Consider the following 13,300-nt stretch of genomic DNA (forward strand, 5'->3'; position numbering starts at 1 on the left):
GCGAAACGTTTTCATTGCCCACACGGTCTCCTCCCAAGATGACGCACCACAGAGCTGGCAGTGGGTGCCATCGGAACCCGTCGTCCATCCAAATGGGGTTGTCGCCAAGACGAGGCCGCAGCCTAAGTGCAAAACGGGAAGAAATAAAAAATAAAAGACGAGGGTTAATCTCCAGGAAACGCAGCGCTTAAGAGAAAGGAGCAGAGTTTTAAGTTGGCACGGCGCTCATGACTCTCTTTGAGTACAGCCAGCTTACTTGCTACTCCATTGACAGCTTGTCATTTCCTTCCATTAGGCCCAACCTGTAGCTAATTAGACGTACGGAAAGCTCGTTTGCGAGGCTCTCGTTTTGTTTCCCCGCAGAGTAAATCTCCTTCCTACCAGGCCGATAAAGCCGAGCAAAAGGGGAATGATGACGCCCTCTGCTCATTTTCCTAACCAGGGCCTAATACATTTCTAAAGAGATTGTGGGCGATGGGGACCAACCTTTAGTGAAATCACATAGGAGTATAATTAGTACCGGTGAACAAAGAGTATTCAAGGGACAACCCCCAAGACCTTGGTGCGATGCAGAGGGAGGAAAATGCCACGTACAATGGCGGCCCAAGAACAAAAGATTCTCCCCTTTAAAGGCCGGTTTTGTGGGTCATACTCGCAGGCCGTTCCGGTGGGACTGCAGGTAGCAGCTCCTCAAAAGAAACTCCTGGTTCCAAAAGCGCCCCAGACTCAGGTCAAGCAGGGACACACCGGCTTTTGAGAAAGGTCCATTAAATGGAAGCGCGTCGTTCTCTCAGAGGCGGAGGAGGACATCTAGCTACCACTTAGACGCCCACGGTCTTTGTTGAAATGCTTTTTCCACGCCGGGAGAAAGGAAAGGGGCCGGATGATGAAACACAGAGGCATTTTGCCAGACGCAAGGGGTGGAGGGAAATGGAGGCACTCAGTGTCTGGGCAGGATTCTCGGGCCTTGTTGCCACATCTGCCTTTGAAGGAGCCAGGAAAGTTAGAGGGCCTACTCAGAAGTCACGTAGGCAATGTTTCCTCCATCAAGTGTTTGGGGTGGTGGCTGTTCCCTCCCTCCCCTATCTCCACAAGGCTCCTCAGGAAGAAGAGCCAACGAGCTGCCCGCCATTTTGCTCCTCATGTTGCAGCTGAGGTGGCCTCTCTTCTTCCCTCAGCGGCCATCACAGGGCTGCATGAACCACCTTGCACTGAGGGAGGGAAAGAGAGAGGAAGAAGAGCCAACGAGCTGGTGAACTGCCCGCCATTTTGCTCCTTGTGTTGCAGCTGTGGTTGCCTCTCTTCTTCCTTCAGGGGCCATCACAGGCCTGCATAAACCAGCTTGCACTGAGGGGAGGAAAGAGAGAGGAAGAAGAGCCAATGAGCCGGTGAACTGCCCGCCATTATGCTCCTTGTGTTGCAGCTGAGGTGGCCGCTCTTCTTCCCTCAGCAGCCATCACAGGGCTGCATGAACCACCTTGCACTGAGGGGGTGGGGGGAAGAGAGAGGAAGAAAAGCCAACAAGCTGGTGAGCTGCCCTCCATTTTGCTCCTCATGTTGCAGCTGAGGTGACCTTTCTTCTTCCCTGAACGGCTATCACAGGGCTGCATGAACCACCTTGCACTGAGGCAGGAAAAGAGAGAGGAAGAAGAGCCAGCGAGCTACTCGCCATTTTGCTCCTCATGTTGCAGCTGAGGTGGCCTCTCTTCTTCCCTCAGTGGCCATCACAGGGCTGCATGAACCACCTTGCACTGAGGGGGGGGGGAGAGAGAGGAAGAAGAGCCAACAAGCCATCCACCATTTTGTTCCTCGTGTTGCAGCTGAGGTGGCCTCTCTTCTTCCCTCAGTGGCCATCTCAAGGTGACACAAGGCGACTTTGGTCCAGCTACACTCTCTCTGCCCTTCCCCTAAAACAGGTAGAGGATTGTGTGGTTGAGTTTTTCCAGCCTACAATAAATCCCCCGTACGTAGAAAACAAGCATGTCAAGGAAAGGGGGAAGCGCCATAAACAGAGCTAGCCTGCAGGATTTTTCTCTTTGTTTTTTTTGTACGGTGGTGGAGCATTCCTTCAGCTCAACCCAAACTGTAGTCTCAAGGTGATGCAGGTCCGCCACCCCAGTGGAGAACTGGGGTCTTACTGGCGCTGTCTTACCCTCTCCTTGAATGCTTTTGCCTGGTTGGCATGTATCTTTGAGCTCTGATAATGCCTCTTGCTTGTCTGGATGGGGAGACATGAGAAGAGTGTGTATAGAAACTAACCTACTGTGCACAGGTAACAATTGCATTTGTTGCTTCACCTGCTTTTCGCTCCTGGTCTCCCAGAGTGGAATGTGACCCACTGGCTTAAAAAGGTCCCATCCCCCCACTGGATATGAAAAGGATCTGGTAGTGAACTTTGGACTGCCCTGCTGGTTTCTGTATATTGAGCTACTGTTGGAAAGGAACACAGCACCCCAAGGTGATGGCTAAAACTCTGAAAGCTTTTTTTCAAATATTGAGCCAGGACCGGCCCTGCCATTAGGCATTTGTTTCTAGCTGGCAATACAGGAGGAGAGGGGAAGCAGCGAGGCTCAGCTGTGCTGAGACCAACTGCAGTTGGTTTCCTCTTTCAGAAGAGTTTCCTGCAGTGACAGGGCCAAAGTTACCCCCCTTTTAATTTCCACTTCCGGGTTCAGTACTCTGAGCAGCACCAAATAGCTGGATCTAGCCATCTTTTCTGTTTCCCATAATGCTTCCAGGCAGTGATGCATTGTGGGAAATTAGACGCTTGAGCCAGACCCAACACAGGCAGGTAATCCCACTTCTCGAGGAGTGAGACCACCAGAGCCCCTCAGACCTGGAGTCAACCTATTTCCGCTGGCCATTATGCAATGACATTTTGTGGTGGTGGTTGTTTAGTCATTTAGTCGTGTCCGACTCTTCATGACCCCATGGACCCATTACCTGGGTTCATTTCATTTTCCTCTTCCCTCCCCATTCTATGCCCCTTTTGTGCTCTCTTTCTCTCTTTCCCTCTTAGGTTGTAAGCCCTTGTTATAAAATAAAAATCTGGTAAGCAAATTAAAGGGTCAAATACACAAACGTGTGTGTCCAGTTCTTCTGCAGGAAGTAATTATTAGCGACGTAAAGAAGCCACAGAGCAGTTTATTTCTCTCCAGCACGGTGAGAGGTGGCAGCTGTTGCTAGGACTACCAGAGACCTTGTTCCAATTCTTATTACTGGCTGGAACCATCTCCACACTTTGCACATTTACGAACAGAGCTGGCTTAATCTCCCCAGCAGCAGAAATGCCAGGACTGAATGTGCAACGTGAGGAACACCGTGACATATATATACCATGCTTATTGAAAAAGAGTTGACAAACTGGAAAGAAGCAAAAGCAGGCTCTGCTGAACAGCCATTGAAAGCTGTTCATATCATGTCAACAGATTTACCTTATTGAAAACAGTCCGAGTGAATGCGAGACTGAAGGGTTGTTGGCTGTTGGCACACACTGAATAGCACAGCACATCTTTGAGCATGGAACGTGATGAAGATTTCATGTTTGGAAAGGGGGAAAGCCCTGTGATTTTCAAGTCTTAAGACTGCAAGTCCAAGAACTGAGATTACTGAGAAAAATGCTAGAATTGTCTCCTTCAAGAAGGAGCAGGTGTCTGAGAATGTTGGGCTTGGAAGATTTCCTGCACATCCAAGATGAATTTTGGAACTTTCTTCCGCATACCTCTCTTGGGCAAGGATGAAGGTTGGCGTCCCTCAATGCAGCTGGGCCTAGCTCCATCCTCATTTAGAGATGCTCAGAACCTACCAGGCTCCATCGGGGAGATCTGAGAAGACTCCCTGGAAAAGACCCTGATGTTGGGAAAGATTGAAAGCACAAGGAGAAGGGGAGGACGAGGTGGTTGGACAGTGTTCTCGAAGCCACAAACATGAGTCTGACCAAACTGCGGGAGGCAGTGGAAGACAGGAGTGCCTGGCGTGCTCTGGTCCATGGGGTCACGAAGAGTCGGACACGACTAAACGACTAAACAACAACAAAGCTTCATCTCTCCCATTTCTAGACATTTTAAGACTTCCACCTTATAAAATTACCTCTCCCCCAGCCTTCATTTAATCCTCCCCATTATGTTATGAAATTCCTCTTGAAAGAGTTTTGGGCAACACTGATGAAGGCAGATTAACCATTTTGCACCCAAATGATGCAACACTTGTGGAATGTTCTCCCCAGGGAGACTCACCTGGTGCCTTCATTACGTATCTTTAGGTGCCCAGTGAAAACATTCCTTCTCCCAGGCCTTTGGCCAATTAAACAATCTATGGGTGGGTGTTGTTTTTGTCTGTTATTATGGTATTTTTATATCGCCCTATGCTCTTCAGATGAAGGCGGTATAGAAACTTAATAAATAATAACAACTCCATCACTGAATATGTATGACTGGAATAAATTTACTATCTCAGGTACCATAGGGAAATAGAAAACAGCCTCCCACAACCTAGTGGCCTCTGCATGGGCTCCTATCACCCCGGACTGCTAGCCATGCTGGCTAAGGCTGATGGGAATTGGAGACCAACATTAGTCTGGGGAAGAGTGGTTCTGCGCTATACATTTAAAGCAGTATCATACCACTTTAAACAGTCAGGGCTTCCTCCAAAGACTCCTGGGGACTGAGCCATTGGGAACAGAGGCGTACCTAGGCTCCCTTGCAACCTTAGCAACAGAGGTGCCGACTTGGGCCTCAGATTATGGGTGTCCAATGGCACCCACGACGTGACGTCATGACGGTGTTACATCATAGCATCACGTTACATTGGCTAACTGGAACAACCTGGAAGTTGCAGCAGATCCCTGCGGTGTGGGTGCCCTGGCCCTAGAGTTGGCACCAGTGCTTAGCAAGAGCTGCAACAGTGCCTCCAAAGTTGGGAGGGACCATGGACATGAAACTAAAAAAGTTTGGACAAAAGAAGAATGGCAGACGAAATTAATGGACTATGCAGAATTGGACAAAATGACAGGAAGGATTCGAAACCTGCGGGACCAGAGATTTACAGAAGATTGGAAGAAGTATATGAATTACCTGAAGAGCAACTGTAATCAACAAATTACGCTAGTAGGACTACAAGAAGTTTTGTAAGGAGAACTATACAAAGTGTTACAAAGTAGAAAAAGATAAGAGATACTGATTATGAGTTTGAAATGTAATAGGGAAAATAAGAAATGCATACTAAGAGATTAGATTGGAAAATTTTCAGACAGGATTGATGGAAGTCAAAAAAAAAATGAAGAAGATGTAAAAGTATGTTTAATTACTGTTGAAGATGATATGTTAAAAAACTAATAAAAATTATTTTTAAAAAAGAAACTAAAAACGTTTGCTTTTCGTCGCCTTTCTTGCTCTGCCAGTTGGCTTCCTCCACAGCTACTAGGGCTGAATCTGCTCTTGTCCTCCTCCATCTCCATCTCCTCCTCCACCACCAGCCCGACTGCCTACCTGCCTCCGCTTTGCTGCTTTCCCTTCTGCCTCCTCCCTCCCTCCCTTTCTCATCCTCTTACAAGTCTCACCTGCTCTTTCTTCCCTCTAAGCTCACACTTCCTAACTGGGAAAGGAGCCCCCAAAGGCTGTTGTAACGGCCCATGCCAGCGATCAGGTAATGTGTGCTGAGCTGTGATCCATCGCCAGGTTTTTATACCGGCTCTTGTTCCAGTAAAGAAGAAGGTCGGTGACATGACGCCTTTTCTCTTCTCTTTAATGGCTTTTAATAATATCGGGGAGCCTTGCGACTCACCTTTTACCTGCTGGTTTGATTGCAGCTTTAATTGTTGCCTGCCTCCATTGCTTCATTTGCTGGTAGTTAATTGTATTTTGGTCTCCTATAGCATAAGCTGCTTTTAAGGCCATTTTGGGAAAAGGCAGGACAACAAACACACAAACACGGATGATTAGGGAAGTCATGGGAAGTTGACGCCATGTAACAAAGCAAGGAGCTTTGCACTTAATTTTGCACGCCTGGGTATTTGTTTTGTTTTGTGGTTCTGATGCGCCAACTGTTTTTCTTGCTTTATACCTGCTGAAAAGTTGAATTAAAAAAATAAATAAATAAAAAGGACCTTAATGGATAGCAGGTATCCATTATGCACATTGTGAAGCAATTCAGTGGGATAACTGGTACGCTTTAAAAACCATGCAACATGTAGATCTGCTCTGCAGTAATGGTTGTGTTATATATAGTATTTGTACTGATCTGTCATCACACCATAGTAACAGCCTGAGCCACTAGGGGGCACAAGAGGTGCACGAACTAAGCTGAAGCTTGGAATCCACCCCGTCCATATAGGTCACCTCATGAAGAGGATGCGTGGGTGGGGCAAGTGCCTGCTAGCTCTGTTGGTAGAGCATGAGACTCTTAATCTCAAGGTTGTGGGTTTGAGTCTCACAAGGGGCAAGATTCCTGCATTGCATAGGTGTTGGAGTAGTTGACCCTTGTGATCTGTGACCTGCCCAGTGGGGAGGCTCCTTCCCCCCACTTTCTCCCTAGTACTAAGATGATTTTCTGATTCAGATTTGCTTTGATGAACACCAGAAATACTGTTTTGAGTCAGGCACACAAGACATAGAATCATAGGCTTAATCATTATTTTTAACAGGTTAAAAATACAGGTCACAAGAAAATAGGAAAACAGAGTTTTAAAAAAAAACTGTCGAAGATGACATAAGAAAAATAGCATGTATATATTTTATATATAAAAATCTACAGTATTTACTAGTCTCAATACATATTTTAGGAGCAGCTTTCTCTCCGCTGCTTAGCATCCAGTAAATTGTACAGCTTGCTTTTTTATTATATTTATTATTAATCACAAAGCCATGGTTTAAAACTCTGAGATTATTACACAGCCACATTATTATATACATACATTTCTACGCGGCAGTTAAGTAAATTGGAACCACAAAGTACTGTTTGTCAGTTTAAAGCCTTCTTCTCCCCCCTCTTCAACGCAGTACTAAGTAGCTACTTCGCTGCGTTCTGCAGGATTATTTTATTTTATTAAAAGTCATTTGCCAAGTTAATTAAAAATTACATCAGATTCAGTATATACACACACAAAATGTCCATCACGTTGGCTAAATGTTGCTTTCCCCCCTCCTTTTCTTTTTAAAGACTTCGGTACCGTCAACACATTAGCAGCGCCAACCTGCAGCGAGCATAGGCACAATAGCACATTGCTTGGGGGGGGGAAGCTTGAACAACTCATGACCCACCAGCCCAATAAATATACATGGGGGCCCAGACAGGGCGCAATAATCCTCCTGGGTTTATTTTGCTGCCCGCCTGGGCCTGCAGAATTAGGGAGGCTGATAATCGCCTGGGCAGGCTGTGTTTAGCCTTATGGGTCACAAGTTGTACAAACCCAATTTAGAAAAAAAAGTGGGGAGGGAATAGCAACACACTTGTACTTCTAAGTCAGGCTTCCTCAACCTCGGCCCTCCAGATGTGTTTGGCCTACAACTCCCATGATCCCTAGCTAGCAGGACCAGTGGCCAGGGATGATGGGGATTGTGGTCTCAAAACATCTGGAGGGCCAAGGTTGAGGAAGCCTGGTCTAAGTCTCTGCCATCAGTGCAGCCAGATAAACCTTCGCAAAAAAAAAAAAAAAAAAAAACACCTCATGGACAAAGAAAGAGAGGACCTAATCTTTTGAAACCTGGAGACTACCAGTGCTTTGTTTGTTTTCAGCTAGAACAGAATACTCAAAAATACTTCCATCCAACATTTTAGCCAGATGTGGGCAGAATTGTAAGCCAGGGAGTTTGGTTCCAGAGCTTGGGTCAAACTGTACAGCAGCCATACAGAGGAAGGGAGGGGAATGGCAAAACGGAGACATGTGTGCAGTAAGTTGTGCACATCTTTCAACCACTGAGGGATCACAGGGGCTGGAGGCATTTGCTGGATCAGCTTTGGGTCTCTTCCAGGTTCATCATCACTCTTGTGTCTGTGGGCAGGAGTGAAGCATGACGTCAACCCCATGGTTTAGTGTGTGAGAGGACAGAGCCTCCAGAGTGCAGACATAGCTGAATAGGTCAGCTCAAAAATGGGATTCGGCTAGGGGTGATTGGACTCCAGCTCCCATGAGCCTCAGCCCAGCTGTCCACAACATCTGGAGGATCCTAGGCTGGCTACCTCTGGATTGGACCATGGGCACTGGTCCCCTTGCTTCAACTTATGACCAAAACAGACGGGGCAGATCTGTGACCAGAAATCCCAATTAAAAAACAAAACATCTCAGCATAGCCTAAGGACACATGTGTGAATTGAATCAGAACAGCCACGCTGAGGAGGGTGTGTTTGGTACTTCCTACCACCAGTGTTATCCTAATCAAACGCATTTAGCTCTGCTTGGGAAGAAGGATAGGCTTAGCACAGGTTCAGATCTCTGGTTATTTCCCGAGGAAGAACTCAAGATGTGAGCATGTGAAGCACTGAGAGAGTAGCGGCTATGCGTGCACTGCTGCCCATTCCCGGACATTTGAGCCAAGCAGGGCAGCTGCTGCTCACACAGGACTGACTCCATGTGCACTTCACCCAAATCAGTGGGATACAGTCCCCCGTAGAAGAGACCTGCTCTCTTCTAGCCACCCTACAAGATTATTTTTCCTCTATCAAAACAAAATGGGAGTGGAGGGAGAAAGCAACATACATACCCACCCACACACGGTTGCAGGCCCCGATTGCAAAGCATTTTGCTACAATGAATTTGCTGGCTTCCGATTAACAATGAGGGAGCACTTCGGCATTAGACTTTATACCTACAATCATCTCTTAAGGGCCTAATGGTACAGCAGCGCTAGCCCAATCAAGGGCATAAAAGTCTATTGCTCTCAAGAAAAACAAGACGCTCAAGCACATTGTGGGAATTGACAAGGAAGCAAAGGAGCGAGGGGGTGCCAGAAACACAGGAATACAAATTGAGGTGTGTGGGGGGACGACGACGATGGCTCAAACGTTTCCGAGACCATCACAAAACCCTGCTGGGATATGAACCGGCCACCTTTGGTGCCGATGTTCCCAAATCATAACTGCGCATTTCTGTCTTTACAAAGGGCAGGCTATGATTTGAACGTGGAAGATTAGTGTTTCGAAGTGCACCTGAGACGGGCTACGAAACAGGCCTGCACAGCTTGCAGCTCACCAAGTCAAATTCAACCCTCCAAAGGCTCAAGGAGCCCATTGTTTACAGCAACTTGCTGGGACAGCAAGAACACGGTGCAATGTGGGCGCTGATGTGGGTGAAAGGAGAAGGAAGGAGAAAGCAGGTGCCTGGTAGGCTACAATCTACAGCCCGTAAGCTGCCTTGACTTTGGTGGATCACCACTTATGGAGGTATATATTTTTTGCAGCCCACCAGAAACACCCTCTGGTTAAGCCACAGTGGAAATTAATAGGCATTCCTGGCAGACTCTGCCTGTGGTACACTCAAAAGAACACTGGATGTGATGGGCAGCCCCGGTGCCAGACACAAAAGGCAACATCAGTGGTGTACGCAACAAAGAGCGATAAAAGCATCTTGGTTTCTCAGAGTTGGTTCTGAAAAGACAAAACTCTTATTATTACAGGAATAGCTGATGCTTTTCAAGGGATCAAAACCTCTTTGTCGGGGCTGATGAAGGGAAATGCCATCTCTAGGAAAGAGTGGCACTTGAAAGACGCCTTTTAATCTTTCCGTTAAACACTGTTCGTGTTGCACTTTTGTGTATTTACAGAAAGCCCTGAAATGCAGCCACCATGGTCAAAAGCAACTCGCTTAATGAACCCATTAAACAAAAGTTGCTTTCTGGCTGCATTTCAGGTAGCCCTCTGTGGGTGTACAGAACATTAGTGCGACGCAGGAGGAGGATACCACATCGCAGCATGCTCACTCCCACCTGCAGCTGACATGCTGGCTTTCGTGCTTGCATCAGGTTGCACACACACAGTGCCTGGCCCACGTGGACCCGAAGCACGTGCTCTGCGAGCCATCAGATTTGAAGGGGACAGATCCTAGGGTTTGGACCAACATACATTGGACTCCACGTGCAAACATGAAATCCAGCACTCAGAAGACAGGCAAGAGTGGCATGGACCAGCACAAACCCATCATTTGCCAAGCATATGTTCCAAATATCTGTGCAGGCCTTCTATAGTCACTGACACTCATGGTATATTAGCAGTTCTGTGTGCGAATGATGCAAGTATTGTATTTGATTGCACCTCTGCCCTCCCCTCCATCAAAACACACATTTGAGATTTAAAAATGAAGACCTAATGCACTGCAGAACTGCCTTTGGATATGCAAATGTGGGTGGCGGGCTCAAATACCATCAACATCCTAGACACATGCTACAATTCGCAGACAGTCCTGATAGAATAAGCACCATTTATTGGCTGTATCAGAATGCCTTTGCTTTGGGTGTCAAACCTTCTCCTTTCTATGTGAGCCATAGGCAGTAGCATCTCTGCTCTGGATAACCCAGAATGCTCACTCCTGGGTTACTGAGACAATGTATAGAAGAATGTCAAGAAACCCCCATCCCAAGTGAATGGGGTGGTTTATAAATTAAGTTAACCAAAAAAAAAGAAAAAAAGAAAAAGAAATAAAATGTACTTTGTGGATGCAGTCCATGAATACACACGCCTCCATTTTAGACTCTGTAATTCTGTTGCCACACGTGAACACACAATCAATTGTAGTGTCAGGTCAAAAAGCAGCTTACTGAGGTTTTAGGCAACAAGGTCATTTGCTCAATTAGCTACACGAACGTAACAAACAACCACTATAGTCGTCACGCTGAACATACAAACCTATTGCTATGTTTATGAGAATCCAACCTTTTCGTCCGTTTTCAATGCTCACTTTCAGCTTTCGTCAACATTTAACAGAGCTGTGAAATAGTGTCAGTTTGCATATGCCTTTATCTGAATTGTCCTGTATGAAGATCCTGAATCTTGGATGACCACCAACCCCAGACGTGCAACCATTGCATGCTCCTCCCCTGGTCTTTCAGGTGAGCACGTGTCGTTTCTCAAAGCAGGACTGATTCATGCATGGACAACCCGTCAGTCTGGTGTCTGTAGTGGTGTGCAGGGCTTGGGGAACTAGGATACTGATAGTGTGGCAAGCCGAGCTCTTCAGAGGGTGGGGAAGTCCTGTATCTTATAGGGCTATCCACTGAAATGGTGGAGAGATTATGTTCTTTAACAGGTGTCGATTGAAAAGGTGGGTATCTCCTCAAGTTAGCCAAGTGGCTTCGGCTACCATCTTGACTCCAGGACTGCGTGTAAGGATCAGGCCACTTTCTACTATCTGGCAAATAATCTGCTGGGGGGATTACAAATCTGGTGGCATTGGGCGATTTAGGTTTGCTTGCATAAGTTTCAACTGGGAGGACTTCGATTCGACTAGAAGGAGTCACGACCACATGTTGGTGGTTGACAGCATAATTTCTATGTGGTCTATCAGTAAACATCTCTGTTGGAAGTTCAGGGATGTATGGCCGGCTGGGAGAGCCGGTTCGATTCCCGTAATTATACTGTGTGGCTACGAAGCTGGAATGAACCATGTTGGTAACATGCTTTGGGGAATTTCCATGGTAAACAGGTGGGTTACTGTAAGACGGTGGCGGCGGCTTGAAGTTATGTCCAATATCTGCCCCATCAGACTGGGAAGAGAATCTGGGGGCTCTTGGTTGTGAGCTGAAGGCATAACTGTTGGATATTTTTGGTGGACTAGATGTTTTCTCTGTCGAATTCCTTGAACCGAGGGAGTAAGCTGTGTTCCTCGGACTTTGCAGGATTGCCCTTTCTAGCACCTCTTCCACAGAATTGTCGTTCTCTGGGTCACCACCAGGCACATTGTCATACTGCGACGCATTTGACTCTCGCTTACCCTCATCGACATCCAAAGCCCTGATCTTTTGCTTCACGTTGAATGCCTGCCCCTCAGGCCCGGGACTCGGTGGCATTCCCGAACTGGCATGGTTTGCAGATCGAATCTTGATCTCCATGGTCAGCTTTGCAGTCTTTTCAATGATTTTGACGTCCGAAGGCTTAATCCACCTGGGCACAAATTCCTTTCCTGTATTTAAAGTAGCGTTGGAATTTTGGTTAGCAGATGCATTATAATTTTGCTTGGAGTCAGACTCTGGCTGAACTTCAGGTTTTTTCCTGGGGCTCTCCAAGTCATGCTTTAACAACCCACTCCGCACATTAGCCGTCGCGGGCTTTTGCTGTCTCCTTTCCAGCGAATCCTTTCTCCTCCGGTGGCCTGGCGAGCTTTCCTGGCCTCTCTCTATAGATGCTCTGCGTCCTCCCCTCTGGCTAGCCCGGCCATTGCTTGCTGCACTAGTGCCGCTCTGCCCATTGACCAGATGAGTAAGATTAAGCATGGCAGGCTGAGATTCGGGCGGAACTTTCCCCAACTTCTTTGGAAGTTCGTCATCTTTACCTATAAGAATAGACACCAAAATAAGCATTACATATATAAACTAAACTCTTGCCATGGATCCCTCCCTGTGGCGAAGGAAGTTAATTGGTTCCCCGCCTCTACCCGCTCTTCTCCCAAAGAACACATGTCAATGTATGAATTACATAAAGCAACAAGGACTGAGGGTTCACAGCTGAAATCAAGTCTTAAGAGGTTGGTGATTGTAGCAGATTTAGTCTTCTGTCCTATACATGAACTCTAACAGTAAGAGGAACTGCCAGTGGTCAGCCAGTTTGATACCAAAAGCATGCAAGATATTGAGGCATGCAAGAACTGTCTTACTAACACAAATCAAATTTGGAAATTAATTTCCTGACCTCGAATGGTCTTGACTATAAAGGCACAATAGCTGTGCTTTTCCTGAAATTGCAGCAGTTCACGGTCTTAATTTTAGATGACAACACAGCCTTCCTTCTGAGCCTAAGGTGATTAGGACTTTGGGGGGGAACTCTCCACCTCGTGTGAGTCTTGCATATGTGTACAAAGCAGAGAGAAACTCAATGAACTGAGTTGTACCACAGTTACTCGAAAATGTCACCTCCCTTTCTGAATTAAACCTCTGTTCTCTCTGCTTTCTGAAGAGGAGGGTGGATTTAGAACCTTGCAACCTGGAAGACGCCACGTTCCAAATAAATGTGCCCTCCATACATTTGGTACTTTCTTCCTGCAACATGAGAAGGGGCATGTGCACATGCACCAGTCATTCAAGGTAGAGCAGGGCTGAGAAACCCATTTTGGCCTTCGCCAGAATGGCCAATAGTGCATCGCTAAAAGCACATACAAGGG

General features: G+C 46.8%; 1 protein-coding gene across 9 annotated transcripts in view; it reads right to left on the reverse strand.

Annotated features, from left to right (window-relative positions):
• Nucleotides 1-6,612: 6,612 nt before the first annotated feature.
• USP6NL (USP6 N-terminal like) overlaps nt 6,613-13,300 on the reverse strand; it is a 136,102-nt gene continuing 129,414 nt past the window's right edge. For all 9 annotated transcript variants that reach the window (XM_081022753.1, XM_081022750.1, XM_081022752.1 and 6 more), the window contains one exon: nt 6,613-12,475. In XM_081022753.1, the coding sequence (XP_080878879.1) occupies nt 11,055-12,475 (1,421 nt within the window). In that variant the 3' untranslated portion in view covers nt 6,613-11,054. The remainder of the gene's footprint in view (nt 12,476-13,300) is intronic.

This window comes from Podarcis pityusensis, assembly GCF_964106645.2.
Source record: "Podarcis pityusensis genome assembly, chromosome: 10".
Classification (NCBI taxonomy): domain Eukaryota; kingdom Metazoa; phylum Chordata; class Lepidosauria; order Squamata; family Lacertidae; genus Podarcis; species Podarcis pityusensis.